The 24,287-nt window shown below is 36.6% G+C and overlaps 1 protein-coding gene across 2 annotated transcripts in view; it reads left to right on the forward strand.

Moving 5' to 3' along the window:
• The window catches only part of ESF1 (ESF1 nucleolar pre-rRNA processing protein homolog), a 54,063-nt gene that overhangs the window by 20,282 nt on the left and 9,494 nt on the right, over positions 1-24,287 (forward strand). For both annotated transcript variants that reach the window (XM_074347855.1, XM_074347856.1), the window contains exons 10-11: positions 20,400-20,521; positions 23,115-23,202. In XM_074347855.1, coding sequence (XP_074203956.1) covers positions 20,400-20,521; positions 23,115-23,202 — 210 coding nt within the window. The remainder of the gene's footprint in view (positions 1-20,399; positions 20,522-23,114; positions 23,203-24,287) is intronic.

Below are 24,287 nucleotides of genomic sequence, written 5' to 3' on the forward strand. Positions count from 1 at the left end.
TGCATGCTAGGCATGTGCTCTACCACTGAGCCCTCCCCTCCCCCCAGGTATAATTTTTGACAAGGATTTAATTCTTTTCGTCTCAGTTCCTCTGGAGATGAAAAGATACTACTTATAACACCATTGCTTAAAAATTAAGTGTTCTATGTTCAGTTACTCCGTTTCTTACAACTAGTATGTTTTTGCCCTGAGAGTAAAACATCTGTTTTCATAGGTTGTGTTCACTTGGGGAAAAAGAAAAAAAACTAGCATATTTTGATATTTGAGGATTGATTGTTTTCGTAAATTTATTAGGATTGACACGTCTCCTGCATATTTCTGTAGGAATGTAGATGCTATGTTATAGCTCATTTATTTTAAATGTTTGGCTTTTTCAGAAAGTGATGGTAAGAAAAACTGAAGTTCAGTAGTGTTATCATGTGAACAGTGGTTGGGAGAACTCAATGTAGCCTGGAGAGGAAAAGTCTAAAAAGTGACTTAACATTTATTTTCAAATACTTGTGGGATAAATATGTAAATGAAGACTTAATCTCACTTATTACCTCAGAAGTCCAGTGCTTTTGCCAGTGGATAAAAGTTGAAGGAAAGTTGTAGGGGGAGGGTGTAGCTTAGTGGTAGAGAGCCATACATGCTTAGCATGCTGGAGTTCCTGAACTCAGTCCCCAGTACCTCCATTCAATCAGTCAATCAGTAATACCCTCCCCCCCAAATAATCAAAAACAAAATAAAATAGTTGGACCAAAAAATTTTTTTTAAGTTGAAGGAAAGTAGGTTTCAATGTAATATGAAGAGGAATTCTCTATATCTTTAGAATTGTTCAGCAAAAGAATCCAGAGGCTGCTTTAAGGGGTTGAGTGTCCTTTGTCAGTAAGTCACAGTCAGGCAGTACAACCATACTGCTCAGAAATGTGTGTAAAGTTTTTCGCTTGAGGTCCTTGAATTTATGATCCCAGGAAATGTTGAATTACATCTTTTAAGTCCAACATGGTGTAATTGTAGCTTAATTATAATCTTAGAATGAGCTTATTGAATGAAGATATTTTGAATGAACATGTTTTAAATTGAGGTATTCAGTTAACTATTTGGGAAAGAAGATTTAAAATAAACTTGATTGAAAAGTTCTATAGCAGATATTTTAGAGTTATATTGTGGGCCAGATTTAACCTTTGTCTTTATTAATATAGTTATGTAGTACAGCTACCAAAAAGGGGTACATAGGAAGCTTTAAGCAGTACAGTTTTCCTAGAATAAGCCTCACTTAGACATGGAACATTATCCTTTTTTTATATATATTCCTAAATTCTATTTAGTAATGTTTTGTTTAGGATTTTGCACCTGTGTTAATGAGGAATATTTGTCTTACGTTTTTGTTTCTTGTAGTGTCCTTAGCTTTTGGTATCAGGGTAACGCTGACCTCATTGTAATGAATTAGGAACTGTTCCCTCTTAAATTTAGCAGTACATTTTTATCTTGCCTCTGCTATTTGTGGATGTGATATTAATGTCATATAAAATATTTTTAAAAAGAAAAATGAAAAATGATCATCTGTAATTCCATTACCCTTATTCAGCCACTGAGTGATTAGGTAGATTGTGGTTTAATTTATCATTTCTCTTTTGTTGAATATTTAATCATATTTCTAATTTTTCACTATGGTAGACCTGTGGCATTGGAAAGAAATTTGATCTAAGGCTGTTACCAAACCCAAACCCACAAATACCAGTACTTTCTTAGATCTCTTCACTTTCATCACCAGCCAAGTAATAGGCTTGCTATTTTAGGGCCTTCTACTTATAAAAACAATTTTTTAACAAAGATTCCCCGTCCCACTCCCCTGCCATTTAAAAAATATCTCTGTGCATGTGAGACCTTGTAGAGACCACAAGGAGAAGCCAGCGCTGGCAGTCAGTCTCACTCCCCCGTTAATATGACTTCCTCACTCACACAGCAGCTTTACTTATGCTGTGGATCAACCTGTGGTTCTCTCACAAGCTGTTAAAACTACCAATGTCCAAGCCTCAAATTTTAAATCTCAGATGCCAAACATCTAGGATGTTATAAATAATGTATAGCTTTTTCCATATTTTGAACTATTTTCATAGGATAGCTTCCCAGAAATGGAATTACTAGGGAAGGACACGAACACTTTTTGTGTCTTGAGATTATTGCCAAATTGCTTTCCAAAAGGATTGTACCGGTTTTTAATGCCTTCAGCAATGATGAAAGTGCCAATTTCATGGAATTATCATCAACATTGGATGTATAATTTTCACTTTAGGTTAAATGAAGGAAAATTGATATTATGCATTTTTTAAAAGTCTTTAACCATAGTATTTTTTAAGGCCCCCAGCGGGGTATTGTTAACCTATGAGTCTTTGGTATAGACATGCACTTGAGTGCTTGTGTACCTTTTCTATGCGTGTGTGTGTGTGTGTGTGTGTGTGTGTATTAATGCAAAGGCTCTTTGACGTACTAGATGTGTTAAATGAGATAATAAACTTACCTTTCAGGACTTCAGTTTACTTATTTGAAAAATGGGACTAATAAAACCTTTCTTGCTTAATTTAACATATTATAAAAGTACTTTGTAAGTTGCAGAATACTGTTCACGTCATACATGTATTTTGTTAGATACAAGTTTTAAGAAATGTATGTTCCCAGTAACAGCTACCCGGAACCAAAGGACTTTTGTGATGTTATACTTCAGTAAACCACAGAGGGTCAGTATGAGATTGTACTATATCACCCATCAGCTTTTCTGTGGCTTGAATTTCCGAAATATTAAACTCTTCAGAAAAATAAATACTCTTAATAATCACTAACACTTGCTGGACTATGGCTTGGTTTGGTTTTTAAAAGGAATTTTAGTTTAGACTATTTAACTTCCTATCTTTTTACATTGGATTATACAGTATTGTAACATTAGAAGTTTAATTCCTTAAGGGTGAATATTAAGGGAGGCGGATAGCAGGTACATGGGTATAACAACTAGAATGAACACTCTTTCTATTGCTATTTTAGTTCTTCATGGACATGTGATAATACAACCTTATTAATTAAAATTATAGATAAGTAAAAATGCTGAATTATAAGATTTTAAAGGAAAGTTGTAATTCATTGTTTTGACGTGTATGGAGTAATATTTCCCATCTCAGTGTGTCGCTAAAGAAGTATCCTGCCTGGCTCACTTTGATGAGTAGAGAAGGTGATTCATAATTAGCATATTGAGCCTTCATCAAGGAATGTGCCTCATTGGAGAACTTGTAGTATACATTTAAATGAGGCATACTGAGTTTTATCTCATAATATATAAGGTATAAATAACCTTCCCTGTATTAATAGTTCCATTAATCTATGTGATAGTAATTTTTGTTGTAGATATTGCAAGCTGTGTATTTTAATCTTTGAAATTTCATCCAGAATATGAGCAGATAATGGCATGTTTTTGTCTGTAATCTTAAAAAAGATTAGATATGTTCTTTTTTTGTTTTTTTTTTTAGTTACTGCCTGATTAATAGACACAGGTGAAAAGGATATCTGGTCTTTTTTCTACTCAACATCCTTCAGTACCTCAACTTTCCTTTACTTATTTACTGAGCATACGCCAGGAACTGTTCTACACACTATGTGTACAAAACATACAAATTTTCGACCTCATAAATCTTATATTCTGGTTAAAGGGAAACAGATAAGTCATTAGTAAGAAAAATATTCTAGCAGAGACTAAAGGAAGTAGAGGTCACGGGTGAGCCATGCAGACAAGAGTGCCAGCAGGAGAAATAGCGCATGCTGGCCTTGAACCTGTGGCTTATCTAGTGTGTTTGGGGAACAGCGTGGACAGCAGTGTGACCACAGTGAGTGAGTGGAGGAGAGACTAATGGATGAGGTGAGAGGAGTAGCGGGGCCAGACCATGAGGTCCTGCAGGCCATTTTAAGGGCTTAACTGGCTTCTCTGAGTGAGATGAGAAGCCATTGGAATGTTTGAGCTGAGGAGCATTAATATCTGACTCAATTTCTTTTCAGTTTTTTTGAGATACAATTGACATGTTACGGGATAAGTTTAAGGTATACGGCATAATAGTCTGACTTGCATATACTGTAAAATGATTACTGCAATAAGTTTGGTTAGCATCCGTCATCTCATAGATGCAATAATAAAAAGAAGATCTGACTTATTTTTAACGGGATCACTATGGCTGTTCTGCTTGAGGGCAGATTAACATGGGAGGAAAGAACAGAATTTGAAAGATCAGTCAAGAGGCTATCATAATAATCCTGAGATAATAAAGATTATGGGTGGAAGAGGTCTGCAAGGGAACTTCAGAAATTTTCTTCATCACATGTTAAATTTAAGATGCCTGCTGTATGTTGAAATAGACATGCCAAGGAGATAGTCGGATACATAGTTTAAGGTTTAGGGAAGAGATCAAGGCTGGAGATATAAACTTGGGAATCTTAGTTGTAGATCTCTATAAGTGAAGAACACCAAGGGAGTGATTATAGGTAGAGAAGAAAAGAAGTTCAAAACCTGTTCTCTGGAGCGCTGCAGTAATTGGAGGTTGTGGAGGGTGAGCAGGGATCATCCAAAGGCAGCTGGTAAGAAGGTGTCAGAAATACAGGAGGAAATTCAGAGTTGTAGGGTATCCAGGCAGCCAGGTGAAGAATGCATTTCAGTTAGAAGATGGCTCAGTAAAATACAGGCTAAGAAAGACCTAGGGATCTAGCTGTGCAGAGATCATTGAAGAGTTCTGGTGGCCAGGGTGGATGAAATTAGTGGGCTTCAAATCAGAGACCTTAAGGACAGACGACTCCTTTTTTCTGAATATTTGACTGTTAGGAAGTTGCAGACATCATCATGTTTCATCCTTAAAAATACTTCAACATGTAACTTCCAAAAACAAAGGCGCTCTTTACATGAGCAAGATACTGTTACCACACTAAGGAAATTTAACATCGTTAAAATAATAGTCAAATTTCTCACTCATTCCAGTAATACTCTTTACAGTTTTTTTTTTTCCCCTGGTCCAGGATCAGTCAGTTTTAAAATATCTGCAATAACTGGCTTATAGAATACCCACAATCTGGGTTTATCTGATTGTTTCCTCACAATTAGTTCAGGTAGAAAAATTTTGGCAAGATTTTTCCATAAATGATGTTCTTCTGTACTTCCCATTGCCTTACATCTGGAGGCACATAATATCAGTTTGGCCCTTTTTTGTGTGTGTGCTGTTAACTTTGCTCGCTCAGTTCAGGTGGTATCTAATGGATTTTTCCATTGTAAAGGCCCATTTTTTTTCCTTTGTGAAGGGTATGTACTTTGTAGGATGTGTGACTATCCTGTTTTCCAATATTTTATTTGGTGACATTAACATTCATTTATCCTTGCTTGAATCAGTTATATCATTGGTTGCAAAGTATTGATTTTCTATTTCTATCATTTTTTCTGCATTTATTAGTTACCATTCTAATAGAGCTCCCCCTCCCCCTTTTAACTTATAGTGTACTCATGGGTTAACAAGCCCTGGGGATTTTCTTTTAGTGGATCACAGAGGAATGGGAAGGAAACTGGAGGAGGAAGTGAGATCAAGAGAGCATTCATCTTTAATATGGAGGAAAAACAGCATACTATATACTCCCAGGAAAAAATGATACAGAGACTACATTCTAAAGTACAAAGGGAGTTGGAATATGTTTGCACGAGTAGAGGAATTGGCCTTTGGTAGATGTGCCTGGACATATCATCCATCGTAGGAGAGAAGAAGGCAAAGAATATGGTCCCAGAGGGCAATGGGTAGAAATGGTGGTGGCAGCTTGTGGAGCCCTTCCAGTTGCTTGTATTTTCTTAATGAAATGGGAAGTAAGTCTCCAGCTGAGAGGAGGGAGGAGGAAGGAGGCAGAGGTTTAAAGAAAGAGGTGTGAAGTAGTTGTCTAAGAGTGGAGAAGAGGGGAGTTCAGTAGTATTGCTGCAGTATTAGGGGTGCACATGAAGTTGATGGTCAAGTAAGATGAGTCAACATGGTTATGTTTTTCTTTACTCACATTTAATGTTGTAGCACAAGCATAGAGTAAGGAGAGTTGGATTAAATCAGACTAGAAGTTTTGTCAGTCAGCTGTGTCCAAGCAAGAGAGGAATGAGGGGAGTGATTGTAACGGTGGACCATTGTCTCTGTGTTGGGTTAGGAGGAAAGTAAGGGTATGTTGAGGGTGAGGGATGGAGAAAAGATGAGAGGATTGGTGGACTGTAGGTCCCTCTGAGACAAAAGAATTGTTACCCTTGGGGAACTAGAAAGAATGAGATGGAAAGAGTGGCACTAGTGTTCAAAGAGTAGGATACTTGAAATTAAGATTATGCTGGCATTGCGATTTTGATAATGACAACTCTAGTTATGATTGTGGGAGGAATTTCTGAGGAGTTTCCGGTGAAATGTAGAATAATAGAAGAGGTCAGTGAACTGTGAAGCCTGGGGTGTTGGAAGGATCATCTATGTGGCCATTGGAATCTCCAAGAATTATGACAGGGCTAATATTTGGCAGTGATCCAAAGCTTAGCTCGTTAAGAAATAAGGGAGTGTGACTGTAGTCATTAGGTATCTGCAGTGGGAGGGGGGGTTGTAGGTGGTGTAGTCTGATACATGATATTCAAAGTTAGGGGCTTTGGGAGGAGGGCCATCCAGTGGACTGGAGTTGGCTGTGAGTAGCAAGATCAACAGGCTGTGGGAGAGAAAAATTCACCACATGAAAAGGAGACAAGGGAAGCAGTGTCATCAGAGAAGAACCAGGTTTCAGTGAGACTCAAATTAGCAAGTGAATGGATAAAGAGGATTTTGTGAATAACTATTAATGACTGATTGATTATGACTGACTATTGTGTAGAAAGGCTTCATTACTGTGGAAGGATGGGAAATGGTAATGTTTTCGGCATGTTTTTAGGACAAGGGGTGGTTTGGACTTTGTAGACTTCTTGTGATGACAGAATTAAATAGATACAGGACATGGTGAGGTTAAAACTATTGTCTTAAAGCTGTCCTAGTGGTGGGACTGGGAATGCCTGGGAAGATCTTGTGAGGAACACCCAGAGCTGCAGGATTCTTACTCTTTGGAGGAGACTTGGCAGCCATAGGAGAAGGAAGCACTCTTGCCGCCTCGCCCCGCGAGAGGAGTCTTTCTTGACTCCCAGACTTTGACGCAGGAGGTGGGGGTGCAGCTCTTCCTTCCTCGACTTGCTGTTTCTCGACTATTTACAATTTTGATTCTATTTGATTCCAGTGTCTGTTCTTCATCCTTTGTACTTCCTCTTCCCCCACCTTTATTCAGTCTCCATTTCTCTATTCAGTGACCCAATGGGAAGCTTAAACACAGAGACACTGATGACATGTATCTGTGGCCATTGTCTTATTCATTCTTTATTTAGAAATAAAATGTTTCTGATCAGTTGGGTTTTCATTTTGAGAGGCAGCCCAGTTGCAAACATTTTAATTTTCAAACATTTCAGAACCTGTGCACTATTTACTTTTGGCTATATCTCTATTGCCATTTATTGCCAGTGTATCCATTATTTGAAATATAGTTTACAAAAATTTTTTTGGTCAGAACTTTTAAAATAACCAGATGTTTAAAATTTTGAGTTCAGTGTAGAGGAGAACATGAAATGGAACTGATCTTAAAATAAGCTAAAAAGAATTGCAGTTTGCTTCGTATTTTGGTGGTAGGGAGAAAACCAGTTTGCAGTGCATTGTCATAAGTTGTACACAGCTAGTAAGTGGCTCGGATTTTAAAACTTAGGTGTACACTCATTCCTTAAATCATCCAGTTAACAGGTTGACTATAAGAGCCTTGTAAGGTAATAACTGAAACTTTTTACTGTGCAAAAAAAAAAATTTTTTTTGACTCATTTGTGGAATGTGTAATAAAAATGAGAAGCAGCTAGGGTTATCTAAAAATGTTGCCAATAAAATTCTTCACAATGTTGCCAGTACATTTCTCAGAATTTACTGGATTATTTTAGAGGTAATTTTCTCTCTTAATAATGTTAAGATTTAATTTTTAAAAACGTTTTCTAAGAAGCCTTAAAAAAAGATCTAAAGCAAAAACTGAAGATATTTTCTTAATAGTAGTAATTTCAGAAAGTGCTAAAATTCCCATACTTTTTGAAGTTTTAGGTTAATTGCTCTGCTGTTTTAGGATCCCATTTAAATATGTTACATCAATAAGGGCCTCTGGTTGCAAGCGTCTAGGGTGATTCCGTTGACATGGTCCTTCCCGCTCTGCATGTGCATCACGTCAGTTGCACTGTTTGCATCTGTAGCCACTATTTCCAGACAGTAGTACTTTTTTCGACTTTGCCTTAGATTTATAGTCTGCCTGAAGTTGATTCAAGAACAGAGAGCGTGTTTCATGGATTGTTTTCCCACAGCCCACAGCTATGCTGATTTGTTTGAAGTTGTGAATTCTTTAGTCTTTAAAGCAGAGCTCTTGCCTATTCTGTTTGAGGTCGTCCCACGTCATCTTTCTGTATACTTACTGTCTGGCTAACAAACTCATTTTTCTCACACATGTTCCATATGTTATTTTGACAGAAGTTACTCAGACTACTTTCAGCAGTTTCATTATTGCTGTTCTTTTTTTCTAAAATTGGAAAGTCATATAACCTTACATTATTTTAACACATTATGGATTTTTTTAAACCAATTTTTAAAGTTATTTTAGACTATGCATAAACTTTACCATCTTAACCATCTTTAAGTGTACAGTTCAGTGATATTAAGACATTCGTACTGCTGTACAAACGTCACCACCATCCATCTCCAGATGCTTTTTTATCTTTGCAAAACTAAATCTCTGTATCCACTAAACAACTCTTCATTCCCACTTCCCAGCCCCTGGCAACCACTATTCTACTTTCTCTCTGATTTTGACTAAATACCTTGTATGAATGGAATCATACAGTATTTGCCTTTTTGTCACTGACTTATTTTAGTTAGCAAAATGTCCTCAGGGTTCATCCCAGTTGTAGCATAAGTCACAGTTTCCTTCCTTCTTAAGGCTGAATTAGACACACACAAACACACACACACACACCACATTTTGCTTATCTAGTTCATCTATTGATGGACACTTGGGTTGCTTCCATGTTTTAGCTATTGCACATTTATTTTGATACATTATCTTCAGCAGGTGCACATAGTTGATTATATTAGACCCCCATTTTGCATTATCCTTTTTTTTTCATTTCTCATACTTATATGTTTCTAAATAATCTTTATAATCATAATGTCTGCATCATGTTCCATTGTGTATCTGATTTATTAGTTATGAGTCACTTCCCTGTTGTGTTTTAGGCTCTTTCTAATGTTTTGCTATTGTTGGTAACATAAGAACCTTCTATTGGATTTTCCTAGAGATAAATTTCTAAGAGTAGAATATTTTCATGTCTCTTGTCATATTTCTTGAAACAGTTCTATTAATTCATGGTCCTAGCTAGGGAACTTCTTATTTTTTATTTTATGAGGTGCCTCAGAAATGCTGGTAAAATACACAAAATCAAATCTAGTTTCTACAATAGGTTTGTTTTGAAGACACATAAAGGGGAGGGCATAAGTACTTTCTGTAGATCTTTGGTTTGATATGAAACTTAATCCCATTGTGGGGATCATATGCCATTTTCCTGTGCTCTGAAAGATTTGCCAGCCTTTCTCAGTGCCCTTTTGGTTAGACCATTGTAGACAATTGCTCACTGACTATAATGCAATGATAATTTTCAGCTTTAAAGTCCAGGGTAAAGCTGGTAAAAATATTTGTGGTTTGAACTGGTGGCTAAGCAGGCTGAATCTGCAGGTTTTATGTGGAAGGGACTCTGCACTGTTTTCAATACACATTGGCACTGTTTGCCTAAAGTAATCTGCCAGGGGAGGAGAGTGTATGTATGGATGCTTTCCTCACTCGTGATAATCTTCATCGAGGGTGAGTGGGATAGTTGTCATCAAGTGAGCTGTCAGGAGATAAGCCGTAGTTCAGTCTACTCATCCAGTGACATGGGAATCTTATCTGTAAAGTTATTTGGCGTAAACTTGAAAATGTGATCCTATGTGTGTCAAAAGATAAGTGCCAATCATTTGACCTGGGCAGGTTCGTGGTGTTTGGAATGATGTGGTAAATTGAAGCTTGTACTTTGAAGGCATATGCTTCTCTAAGAATTAGTTTGCGTGAGTTAGGGAAATCTGTCTGCCTTGGACTTAAACAAGCTTTTCCTAAGCATTATCAGCTTAGATTGTCACAAAATACATTTCATTTTAGATTTCCATTGCTCCTTTTTTCTCTGGAAGCATAGAGAGATTTAAAAATATTTTCGAAGTAATTTATTTGGATGCATAATTTGGAGCCAGAAGCATAGACTTCTCAGGATGTGGGAACATGATGGTCTATAGCCAGGGTCACGTGTATGACAGTGTCTAAGAAGCCTGTCTTCTGATTAATAAGCTGTTTGGAAGGCTTAAAAAAAACAAAACAAAACAAAAAGCAAAGGAAGGCTTTTGTGTATTTGCTGTTGAACACTGCAGGCTTCTAGGTGTGCATGTTATTAGTTGGTATTCCAAGTTTCTGATATATTTTGGACCCAAAGAATGCTTAACCTGTCATAGATTTCTTTAGTAGATTCTATCACCAGAGAATCCCTAAGAATAGAAACAGTGCTTGCCTGCAGGACAAGCCAGGGATATATTGAAGTCCTGAATTTTGATGTTACTTTCATTCTGTTTTACTCTTATCCTATGTATATTTTTTACTGTTGCAGTGGAGGATATTGCCAATGAAATGAACTCTGAGTTAATTGCAAATACTAAAAAAGTTGAAAGACCTCAAGTGATACTGTACTTCAGAGATTCCCACCCAGTGTACCACCCGTGGATTACAAGTTTACCGGAATATTGATCCCGTTAGCCTTTAGGTCAGCCAGAGCCCGCAGCTTCATTTCCTTCTCTGGTTGCCTCCTCCATTTACTCCAGTGTGCTGTGCAAACATTATTTTTTGTATCTATCATAATAGAGAAAAGGTTGGGAAGGCACTGTTTTCCTAATAGTTATTGGGAAGTCTTTTTAGAAGTAGTCTGAGTTACAGTTTACTTATGTAAACTCACCCCAGTAAATGTGGAAGAAAATACTAGATTACAGCAAGAAAAATCTAGCTTGAAAGGCTGTTAAATACTGAAATGCTTCGGAGTTGAAGTGCTTTTCATTTCTTTCTATTTTTATTAAAGAAAGGGTTTTTTTGTTTAATTGATTTAGAAATGCCATTTTGGTTGTACTACAGCCCCCAAATGCCTTCATGTTAACGGCGTGTGTAGCCAGAACCTCTCCTGGGGAGGAAAACAATGAGACACCCCTGAGTTTCAAGCCACCAATTTACAGGTGGATTTTCTACATACAGTGTATAGCTTGGGACTTTCTTATCATGGCGTTTTGGGAAAGCACTAATAGTTTACTGTGCTCATGGAAAGAGCATGGAGGACTTCATCAGAAAATCTGGGTTTAAGTACTGTCATTCTGGTAGAGATTGAATGACAGAAGGCAGTGAAAGCCAGTTTAGCACAGAGTTGTCAAAGAAAGAGCATTCACTACTTTTTTTTATACTTTATTATGGGGAAGAAGAACATAGATACAGAAGGTAAACGCAATGTTTATACACAGATTAAAGAAAAAGAATAAAATAAGCACCTGTGTACCCAGCTTAAGAAAGAGCGTTACCAATGTGTGCAGGCACCTGTGAGACTCCTGTTACAACCTCTTCCTTCCTCTCTCAGAAGGAACTGTGAAACTACATGTTAATCATTCTTGTTTTCTGTATAATAGTTTTACCACATAGGCATGTATTCCTAAACAGTCGATATTTGGTTTTGTCAATTTTGAAGTTTATAAAAGCATCCTCTGTGTATTCTTCTGTCAGTTGGTTTTGCTCTTAACATTCTATTTGAGACTTACCCATAATCCATGTGGGAAGACATGGTCTGTTAATTTTCACTGCTACGTAGAATTCCATTACAGGTATGTCACAATATATCTGTTCTATTGCCAGTTACTGTAGTTTTTTTGCTATAATAAACAATGTCTTTGTGAATATTCAAAAAATAGATACAAAAATATTTGGGCTCGTCACATAAGTATGTATAGAATTTCTTGTATATGTGTAGGATTTTTTGGTTGTACAGCGTGCTTACAGTTACCTTAACTGGATCATGCCAAATTGTTTCCCCAGGTGCTTGTACCATTTTACCTTCCCATAGCTGTGAGTTCCCATAGCTCTTTATCCTCATCATTGATATTGTCAGGTGTTTTTTTGCCAGTTGAGTATGTAAGTAATGATATCGTACTATGGTTTTAATTTGTGTGTTATTCTCAAATATTTACTGAGTCCCTGCTGTGCATGCCTGACTCTTCTTTTCTCTGGATAGCACTGAACAGAACACAAAGATCCAGGCCTTTGTGAGGTCCTACATTTAGTATGTGTGCCTTGGGGAGAGGTGATGAAGGGATTAGTAAACAAATAAATAGGTAAAAGAATCAGGTGGTGATTAAGGGCTGTGGAAACAAAAGGATAAAAGCTGGATGGAGAAAATAGGAAGTTCAGGGGTGGGAGTGGATAGTAGTTTAAATAGGACAGTCAGGGAAGGCTTCATTGAGAAAATGACATTTGTACAAAGACCTAATGGGCAGAACATTGCACCCTTTGTGTTATCCTGGGAAAGAGAATCTCAGGCAGAGGAAACAGTAAATGCAGAAGCCCTAAGGGGAAGCGTTTCTGATTTGTCCAGGAATAATGAGGCAGAATGAGCCAGAGAGTGGACAGTAACAGAAGATGAGAGCAGAGAGGTGGCCAGATCACAAAGGGTTTTGTAGACCTCTGGATGGACTACAGCTTTTCCTTGAGATGAAATGGGAAACGGAAGGGATGTGACCTGATGTGTTTTTAAAGGATTGCTCAGGCATTTGCCTAATTACTAATGAAAAGAACATTTTTGTGTGTGTTTTCTTTTCTATGAAATGCCTGTTCATGTCTTTTGATCATTGTTATGTAGCGTTCTTTGTCTATGTTTTAGTGATTTGTAGGAATTCTTCGTATATTTTGGGCTGGTCTTTTATCAATCATATATTTTGCACATATTTTTTCCTAGTTTGTGATTTTTCTTTTTACTCTTTTGAAGAAAAATGGTTTAGTCAAATTTGTTAAACTTGTCTATTTATTCTTATGTACCTCTGGTTCACATAATTATATTGATTACAGTCTTTGGATTAAGACAGTCATCATTGGTCAAGGATGACCCTCTTTTATGTATTTATTTTTAGTAAATAATAAGTGAACCCACTACATAGCTAGAATTGTGCAACAACTTAAATCTGTCCATTTGATCTCCTCTGCTTCCCCATACCTAAGCATAGCCACATCCAGATTTCAGTATTCACTCCGTCGCTCTCCAAAGCTTGAAAGTGCTGCCTTGTACAATATCTTCAGGAGACACCAGGTTTCAGTTAGAGAAAGAAGATGAAGAAAATGTTCAGAGATACAACAGTTGAGTTTTTACTGTGAATTCCAGAGAGTTTAGTGGTAGAGAATTGAAAGGGAAGGAGACAGTGACAGAAGCGTAGATGTATAGTTAACTTCTGAGGATTAGAACTTGGGAGATTAGGGGGAGCCTGCTGACCAGGGGCTCTTTATGGCAACCAAAATGAATAAGGGATGAAAGACACAGAGAGAGACTCTTCCTGGTGAGTTCAAGGCAGATTTTGGTGGTGAGGTTGTGGGTGTTGAGGATTAGGGAGGGAAGAGTGTCTCCTGCTGTCCTGGATGAGCCAAATTAGTCCTCTCTTAATCCTTTCTGGGGAGGGACAGATTTACTGTGAGCTCACAGGCCTTCCCCTTGACCCCTTTTGACAGAGTTACAGGTGAGGAAGCCGCTATAACCAAAGAATACACCATTAATCCCAGGGCCCGGGGGGGGGGGCACTTCTGAACCCTGTCAGGAAAGGGTCTGTCTTGTTCTCCGATGCTGTCTTTTGTCCCTGGCTTTTAAAATACTTTAGTGCTCTAGAGTTTCACTACAGTGTATCTAGGTCATTTTTTACTTCTTAGCATTAATTTTGCTCAAAATTAATTGATACCCAGAATCCTGAAGATTAGTATCATTCCATTCACTTAAAAATTGTGAAAACTCAGCCATTTGCTCTTAAAATGCTACCTTTTCCTCTTCTCTATTTTCTCCTTCCGGAAATCCTGTTTGATATTTGCAGTGCCTTCTCCTTCTGTATCTAATTCAGTTTCCATTCCTCTGAATCTGTGTAGCATGCTGGGCAATTTCTTCAGCTCTGTCTTTCAGTTCATTGATTTTTTTCTTTACTTCTACATAATCTGCTGTTTAACTTGGTTGACTTTATAATGTTATGTTTTTTTTATTTCTGAAAGGTCATTTTTCCCCAGATCTGTCTCATACTTTTGGTAATTTTTTAATTTCTTCTTTTGTTTTTTTAAATGTGCTGATTTTATATTATGTTTCTGATAATTTCAAAATCTGTAGTCTTTATAGGTCTGACATGTTATTCTGTTTCTGCTTTCTCTGATTCATACTGAATTTTGATTATGATCTCATCGTTCTTGGATCTTTCTTTACCTATGGGAATTCTCAGAGGCCGGGGTCAAAAGTGTTTTTTAGAGAGTATTTGCCAGGTACCTAAGGGCATTTGAATCCAAGACCAATTGAAACCAAATTTTTGGATTAGGGTGTTTGGGGCCACACAGATAGTGTGAATTCAAGCCACAAGCCCATGGATTTGTGGGCTTGTGGTTATAAATTCTCTGGGGGGAAAATGTGTCTTTACTTCCTTTGTTCTGCCCATGGCCAAAGCCCAGACAGGCTTGTGTTCCTTCTTAAGTCGTTGGAAGAGGAGCAGCATCTACTGAAGGCAACCTGAAGGATCTCTGGTGGGACCTGCTACCATGATTAGGCTCCAGACTTTTTGTCTCCTGCCTCCTTGTCCAGCAGCCCATTACAACCCAAGATCCATACTAGACCAAAGCAGATCAGTGTATGTCCTCAAGGAAATCTCCCTACTTCTGAGCTAGTTTAACATTTCTGTTTGAGCTTTCTTACTGCGGCTAGATTCTAAAAAGTTGCCTTTGTTTCCTTATGTCTTAGTCATTCATTTCAGTTTTCATTTACTTTCTACCCTGTCTATAAACATTATGTGTGAAAAATAACAATAGAACAAGTAGTTCTTCAGCCTTCCTTGCCACAAATTAAAGAGCAGAATGGCTTTATCAGACTTGGCCAGAATTTTAGTCTGTTAGTATTAAGGACAGCTTGCTGTTATGTGCATTGTGATCACAAACTACTTGAAAGGCAAAGAAAACATACAAATAAAGTTGAGACAAATACAGGAAACAATAGCTCCCTAATGAAGCCCAAATGTCTTGTATTTGAAGTCAGCTTTTTAAGAACATTTGATTCTAAGAAGCAGGGACAGTTTGGTTCACAGTAAAATGAATATACTTGCAAATGGAAGGCATCATTCTAAGGGAGAGTAAAGGAGATGCAGAAGAGGTTAGGGAATGATAAGCTCAAATTCAAGGCAAACATAAAGCAGTTGCTACCCACTGCCGTAGCTGTATACAGCAACAGCACAGAGCATTAACATTTACTCATTTAGTACATACTTTGATAGTATCTTCTTTGAATACCTCATTGACCATTTTGGGAGAAACAGAATTAAATGTTATATAAGAAGCCATTCCCAGTCTGCGTAACTTGATTATACTACCCTCTGATATTTATTATCTTTATGATAGCTGTCTGTGTTGTTTCCGTGTCATACATATCACAATACTAAGTGCCTACAAAGAGTATTTGTTGGCTCTTTCTGACTGATTGGTACATTTTGCTATTTGCTGTTCCCAAGGCTAGTTGTTATTTTACTTTTTAATTTCATGAATTGTTGGTCCCTGTCTTTAAGGTTAGGAACAAATTTGACTTATTTGTCCTTTCATTTGCACTTCCATTCATTCAGCAGGCATTTATTAAGTATGTGGCCCTCTACTAGTCACTGGGGTTGCCTTTGTGAGGGGAAAAAAACAAGCTGTGGCATCTGCCCTCATGAAGCTTGTAGCCTAGTATGGGAAATAGCCATTAATAACAGAAAAAAAATCGCATAAATAAGTACGAAATTGCAACTGTGATAAATAGTACAGGATAAAAGAATGTGATACTATAAGAGTTTAGGAGAGAGGGATTTACAGAAGTTCAAATTATGAGCCAAATTTTGAATACTGTTCTAAGCAAGTTCTTGTTCTGAACAAATCTTGAACTGAGTTCAAAACACTTTAAATCTTTATCTTTCTTGTTACGAAGATTGATAGTTTTGCTTACCCAGTATGCTTTAAGGATACTCTTAAGTACATAATCACTTGATTACCATGGAGGAAAAAAATGCCACTGGGAAAGATCCCCATTACTCATACGGATCAACTGTTCTGTGACCTCTATTATGTAAGTACTATGTCTTTCCCCTCCCCACGCCACTGGGGATAACTGGCCAATTTGAAGGGGTGTCTTTGATGCCAGTGTTCCTCGGGGCATGGTTGGTGGTTTTCCTAAAAAAAAAAAAAAAACCCTAGACCCTGAGTGAATTCCAAATTGGGAATTCAGGTGGTGACGGTAGTTATGTTTTAAAAGCTACTTTTGGAATTGAGTGTTAACATGGTCTTATTTAAACATACAACCATAAATAAAGATTGATCCATAAGTGTTCATAAATATTCTCAATGGATCCTAAGTTCTCAGTTATGAAAAAAAGTGCCGGTTTCAGCCTGTGTCCGAAATTTTGAAACTGTATTTTGTTTTTATAAAAAAAACCAATTATACTACCTAGTTGAGTTATTTTAAATTATTCGTGTCCTGCCCTTTGAAGACTTTTCAAAATTTCAGACGAACAAGGTCAGAAGAAATGTATATTCTTATTTTGGTGGATTTTGAAAGGATATTTAAAAGTATTTTTGTGTGTATGCAAACTACCAAAATAATTCTGAATGAATTGCACTTCATCTGTGTTCCTGGTTGGCTTTAAGAGAGTTTTCACCCCGTTTGTAGGATTATTGATGTTATTTTTAACTAATTCCACAGTCCTTGGATATATGCTTACATTTATTAAAAACAAATTTGCACAAAACTAAAAACATTTATAACGAAGTTGTTTTTCAGTCACTTAGTGGTTGCTCTAAAATGAGTCTGAAACTGTCTGAAGAATGTTCTTGTGCATTTGCCAAGAAGCTTCTGGGATGGGCATATTTTTAAGAATTTAGAACAGAAACAACTGTGACCTGTGGCAAGAGATTTAAATGACCTCATGATGACAACAAGAACAAAGCATTTTTAAGTTATCGTGGTGGTGTGTTAATTCATTGCAATGTGTTTGTCATTCTGCTATTTTGGTGTATTAAGTGAGAGCCAGGCAAAAAATTACAGACTGTATTTAACTGAAGATACTATTTCTTTATTGTTGTAAACAAACTAAATACTGGCAAAATATTTCCTGAGAATGGTATTTCATGAATTATTCTAGAGCTAAGGTCCTTTAAACAAACAAACAAACAAACTGCATGAGCCACTTTGGGATAAAGGCATTTATAAAGTTCTGATTCATTTTCTGTTGGAGAGACTGTGTTCCAGACATGAAAGATCAAACAGTTGGCTTGAAATAATAATTCCTCCTTCAAGACTAATTAAGTGCTTGTTAAGTACTTGCTGTGGGTCTGGCACTACACTCAATAGTATGGAATACAAAAGGAGGTGACTTTAGGCGCCTTTGTTCCAGTTGGAAGAAAAGGCATACTCAGTTGAAACTTCTAAAATAGAAAAGACATTATTATAATCAAGTACTAAATAAAATAATAACCTCATTTATGTGACATAAATAATGAAATAGCCCTTCTTTTCTGAAGTGACTTCTAATCATTGTCTAAAACAGTGGTTCTGAACTAGGGGTGATTTTGCTACCCAAGAGGACATTTGGCAATGTCTGGGTAGGCTTGGTTTTCATGACTGGGGCTGCTGGCAGCTAGTGTGGATAGGCCTTCGATATTGCTAAAAATCCTGCAATGCACAGGATAGTCCTTCACAACAAAGAATCATCTGGCCCAAAATGACAGCAGTACTGAAATGAGAAACCTTGATGTTGATGTAGTCAGTGACCAGTTTTGAAGCTGTAGGAGATGACTCCCGTATTGCTCCTGCAGTGCTGTTTGCCTGAGGCCCTTGAGTCCTTACATAAAAATGAGCATTGAGTATCTATAAACTTTTGAACATTGTACACAAGTTTTTCCAATACAGTGTTTCAGAGAGAGATTCCATAGTTTTTATAAAATCCTCAGGGTATCTGTGTTCCCCCCAAATGTCATGACCCAGTCACGTGTGTAGTAGTTCACAGAGATTGAGACACAGTAAACCAGTGTTCTAGTCACCTAAAAGAGAGTAACATAGAACTTTCTTAGGATCATGCTGAGCTAGAAGTAGAGTTTTATTTTCAAGGATCAGAATTAACCAGAGAATACTTTTTGGTGAGGGGAAAAAGCGCTCTAAGTACATTACTTAATTTAGCATTGTGGAGTAATAAAATCTTTCTTAATGTATGAGGAAATTATAGTAGAATACCTTAAAGATTAATATTTAAACATATTTAATAATGTGCATTTAGAATTTGAGACTGGACTGTGTGTTGACCCATAGGCATAATATATAAATTGTTTTATTTTGCTATTTGAAATCAACTTGACAATCAGGATTTGCTGCTTTCTCCCAAATGGGGATCCAGTTCACATTTCCTAAGGTGCTGTGGTATCCACTAATTCAGTCAGAGATCTGGGCATGTTTTATATGATTCACATTTCTCCTAAAAACTATTCAGTGAAGTGAATTGTGTTTTTCTCATACGAAACATTTTTGAATTGAGAGCTGTGTTTGTGATTCAGCATCCAGTAAATCAGAGAACCTACCAGCAGTGTGTCATAAATACAAATCTTTATAACCTTGAGTGTGTGTATACCTTCTCCAATAGTTTTCTGAGTTATAGAAATTTTGAGATTAAGTCTTGGCTTAAAAGCCACTTGAGAGACCTTAAAGATCATGTATTCCAGCTGTTTCATGCTGTTCTTTGGGGCTCAGGACCGAAAAAGCACTACGTTTAGTTATTTTGTATATTTAGACTTCTATCAAACATTTTCTCTGAGGGGAAAAAAAGGTGTATGTGGGAAGAGGGAACTGAATCCTTCTGATCAAGGCCAACCTGAGCTTGCAGACAAGGAACCTGAGGCCCAAAGCTTTAGCTTTTATTTATGGGCTATACATTTCTTTATGCTAGATCAAGCCAGCATTTCAGATGAATCTGATAGTAGTACAGAGGACGATTAAGAGTTAAACTTCCAGCTGTGTAGCTTTCTAGACGTGTGTGCTTAGGCATGCTTCTGCACGTTCTGGCTCAGTGCACTCATCAGGGAAAAATGGGAATTATATCCTTACGATTGTTTTCACTTTCTTAGAATTTAGAATGTGTCTGGGAAGATGATCTGGACTGACCTTCTCTCGAATCATTCCTTTAATTTTTTTTAAGGGATTTTGTGTCCTCTAAATATATGTCCCCTCTCCCCAAACTCAACCATAACCTCCAAAAAGTACTACAAAATAAAACTAACATCTTTATTATCAAAGAGGATAGCACAATGGTCACATTTCCTGAAGGAATTGCAGAATACAAGGAACAAGAACCTTTAGTCCTGAACTGCAAGAGCAGTTAACATCATTGAAAGAACTAAACCATCCAAAGTGCAGTCTGAACCTGCTGGTCCCTTTGATTGTAAAGATGAGGCCTCCCAGAGTGAGTGCTTGAGAAATTACAGGAATTCTTTCCTTCTGGGGTGTTTCAACAGAGATTGCCTTACTAATCAGTTTTTGTTAGTCACTTATAGTTTCCAGAAAATACAAATTTTTACTTGAACAACAGAAGCAAGTAGAAATAATTATGACCACTTAGCTTTTGTTACCAAACATTAATTAGTAGTTATATCCTGAGAAGATTTTCTTCCAGAATTTTTCTTAGAGTCTCAAGCAGTTAAATTAAGTACAGAGAAAGGATTTTTCTTTAGTGGCTTGACCATATAATCTAGTTGCTGGGCTGATTCGTCTGTTTTGGTTTGGTTAGGTTTATTGTTGTTTGTTATCGGGCAATAGCTTTGATATAAGTTGATCCTGCATTACTCTGTGACCTGGGAGTGTTGCATTTTATCTTGTTACTCTAGTAAATATATGTAAGTTACCTTTTTAAGGGAATGAAGATAATATTTTAAACTAAACTATTTGTGTTTTCCTGTAGGCCTTAAAGAAAGTGCAGAAGAGATGGTCAAAAACAAGTTAGAAGGAAAAGATAAACTGACCCCATGGGAACAATTTTTAGAGAAGAAGAAAGAGAAAAAAAGACTGAAAAAGAAACAGAAGGTATTAATGATAATTATGACTGAACAATTATTGAACAACCACTAAGTATCAGAAGGTACCAGGTGCTTGGCATCCATTATCTCATAATGTGACCACTTACTGGGGCAGACCTTGTTATCATTGCAATTTTAAGAAAGAGGAAAGAGAAACCCAACAGGTTAAGTGTTTTCTGCAAGGCTACATAATGATAATCAAAGCCCGTAAAAGCCCAGAGCCACTTTAAGTGCTGTGCTCTAATGTTTTGTGTTTACATGCTACCTAAATAAAATACATAGTTAAGTTGATATCTGGATGTAAGACAGTTTGATTCTATCCTGTGTTTTTGAGGAAGAGGTGCATACAGACATTTTTACTTGAGGATATGTACATATAGATGTTTTTAACGTGAGTGAAATTTTTTCTATATATTTTTCTATTTCTCAACCTACATTTTTCATTCACTTTTCAGTATTATTTTGTGGATCCTTTAACATCATTCTGTCATTAGGTCCCTGTGTTAAGGATATTTCCTCTGTGCTAATATGTTGTCTATGAAAAATCTGATTTGACTCCCGTCATTCAGGGGTAACATCTTTTCCAGAGTTAGAGTCCTTAGTAATAGCAGGGACCACCTGGGGGTTTTGCCTCTAAAGATACTCTTATCTTGTCACTGAAATGCAGCATCCAAGCAGTACATTCATTGTCTTAAGGTGGTATCACTAATCACAGAATTTTACATCTTGAGGAATCTTAAATGATTAGTTCTCGTCTGGTGTTTTGTAGTTGTAGAAAATTAAGTCATTCATCTAAGGATATACAGCTTGTTAAAGGCCAAGCTGAGACCAGAATTTAGATCTCTTGCTCCAGTGTTCTTTCTTTTGTATTGTATTTCTCTGTACTATGTAAGCTTGTGGTTTTGGTACAAGAGCTGCAAAATTATATGATGCAGTGGAGTCATTTTTGTACTCCTATTATACTCAGTGTTTCTGGAAATAGTAAAACAAGGAAGTGGGGTAAGGACCCTACCCCCGTTGATTTGCTGGCTCTCTTAGGCAGTAAAATATCTTTTTTAAATGGAATAATTCCGCAAGTTATTAAGCCATCAGTTTTTCGAAGGTTTACAAGTGTGTCTTTATGGGGTCAACAAAGTAGTCACTCTTTTCTGAGATCTTTAACAGCTGTTCTCTTTGATTATCATTTGATAGATGCTTTGAGATTATCTTATGCTTTTACTCTTTACCTTCATTGGGCTTAGACTGGACTCATTTTATCAATCATATTAAAAATACATTTGTTGATGCCCAATTCTAGACTTAGTGCTCTGCACTGAACTTAGTGATTCCAGCACATTTCTTCCATCTCCCCAGGTTTTCCACCTGTAGAAGAGTTTCAAGAATTTTATTCAAGTTAAACATATGTTTTCCCTTTTCAGCTTCATCACTTCAAATTGATATGAGAGATTATTACTGAAGAAATGAATACATGTTTATACACCATAGTTGATATAGCTGTAATTTAGATCTGAAAAACAGTTTTAAAAAATCATGACTAGAAATGTAGTTAGATATGTAAATATTTCATAATCTTTGTTAGAAACATCATATTACTGCTGAATCGGTTATAATAGTTTGGTGAAAAAGTTCTTCGAAGCCCTTGTTCTTAACAGGATATTAATATCAAAATGCGTACTCTTTAGGGCTCTGCGGGTCTTCATCAGCGTGCAGGGTGGTGTTGGGCGATGTGCATTCTAAGTGTTTTTCTTAAATGACTCATGTTTTAGATTCCTGGGGATTAGCTCAGTCTGGTTAGTCTGATCTTATGTTCAGACTAACGTATGTTCTATTTCTTTTATAGACTTGATTTTTAAAATTGAAATATACTAATTTAGTAAACTTCAGATTTGATTAGGGAAATTGTAACCAACAGATATGCTTAAAAATAGCACAAGAGTTTTCACAAGTGGATTATAGATAAAACAAGATAATTGTTGAAATTGGGTGATAAGAACAAGAGGTTCATTATGCCTTTGTTTACTGCTTTTATATATGTTTGAAGTTTCATAATTTTAAAAAAGTCATTTTCTTTAATCAGCAAATAAATTGTTTTATTAAATAATAATTTGAAAGATAACCCATAATGCTCTACTTCAGACTGTTGATAATTACTGCCATTTCTCAGTTCTGCGAGACATAAGGCTACTTCTCTTCCCTGATCGCCCATCTAAAAGTATTCTTCTCCTTGAATGTCTGTGTTTTATTTCTGTCTCTTCTAGCACTCCCTATCTTGAATTATTATTACTGTGTACATGTCTGTTTATGTGTCTAAATTCCTTTAATAGATTGTAAAGTTTTTGAAGACAGAAGCCATGCATCTGATAACTTTCATTTCTCCCATCAGCCCTACATAGTTCTTGCATTTATTGAGTATTCCATAAATATTTGTTGAACAAACAAAAGAACTACTCAGAAGTTATTTTATAAACTGATATGTTTAAAAAAAAACTAGTTTAATTTTAGATTGAACTACTTGATTTAAAAGAAATACGGTTTTTCTTCACATTTATATATTCTGGTCCTTGTAATAAACTATTTGTATTTTTATATTCAACTTTAAGGCTCTTGCTGAAGAGGCCAGTGAAGATGAAGTTCCCTCTGATGTTGATTTGAATGACCCATACTTTGCCGAAGAAGCTAAAAAAATTGGTAAGCTAGCTCATATTTGTAGTTTTCAGTTGAAATCTAAAGAAAAAAAGTGTCTTGTCAGCATAAACTACTCATTCCCTTAAAATTCCCAGAATTTGTACAACTCTCTAGTGGCTTATAAGCAGGTCTGTCCCGTGGGCTATAACTATTGATCAGAATAGGACGGGTCCGTTTGGCCCTGTACATACAAGGAGTCATTTCATTCTAGGCAGCTTTTGGTAACTCTGATTTAACAGTTTACTAGGATTCCTTTCTAGGAAATATCCTTATAGCCAGACTGACTATAAAACGATGAGAAAAAAAGGAAGTCATAGTTTTGTGTGCTTTCACTGCTTTTTTTATAACACATCCACTCGGTCTGGTCTCTCTTTGCAAAGTCTATGAGGAATTGAAAGCATGGAATAAGTTTGTGTTTATGTGGATACGTGTATAATTTCTTAAAATTTTTTCATGGTTTACATATGTGAAACGTGGTTTTATACATAGTAAGAAAGCTCTTTGGCTCAAATAGACAAAAGCATCTATGTTTCATTTTATCCTTTTTTCATTTATTCTGCTTCATGATTAGCTTCATTGTATCTGAAAGCCAACTTCCTCTCCTTTTCCTTGAATCCCTGAATCGTCTGATACCTGATACCCTGTATCCAAGGAGCCTTGTTTCCATTGCGCATGCACCAGCCACTTGTTTCTGAATGCTTTCATTCTTACCTTTTTGGTGTGTATTAAATGTGTGTGGTAAGGTTCAGGCCATACTTGGACAAGTCAGTGCAGGACCACTGTAAGCATTTTCCGTTTGTTCTCATGCATTTTGCCTTCCCCGGCTCTGAATACCACACACGTGAACCCCAAAGGCTTGCTCCTGGAGCAGCTCCAAGTTGGCATTGTAAAGAGAAGGATTTTATGAAGTTTCCCTGCTTCTTGTCCCTCGTGACTAGTGGGCCAGAATAGTTCTCAACAGGAAAGTCAAAATTGCTCAAAATTATTTCCTGGTTGTTACAGCCTTTTAGCACTGACATTTTATTGATGAAAAAAGGAGATCAAGATGAATAAAGTCTATTATAGGATGTGAGATTCTTAAGAATTGG

This window comes from Camelus bactrianus, chromosome 19 (assembly GCF_048773025.1).
Source record: "Camelus bactrianus isolate YW-2024 breed Bactrian camel chromosome 19, ASM4877302v1, whole genome shotgun sequence".
Classification (NCBI taxonomy): domain Eukaryota; kingdom Metazoa; phylum Chordata; class Mammalia; order Artiodactyla; family Camelidae; genus Camelus; species Camelus bactrianus.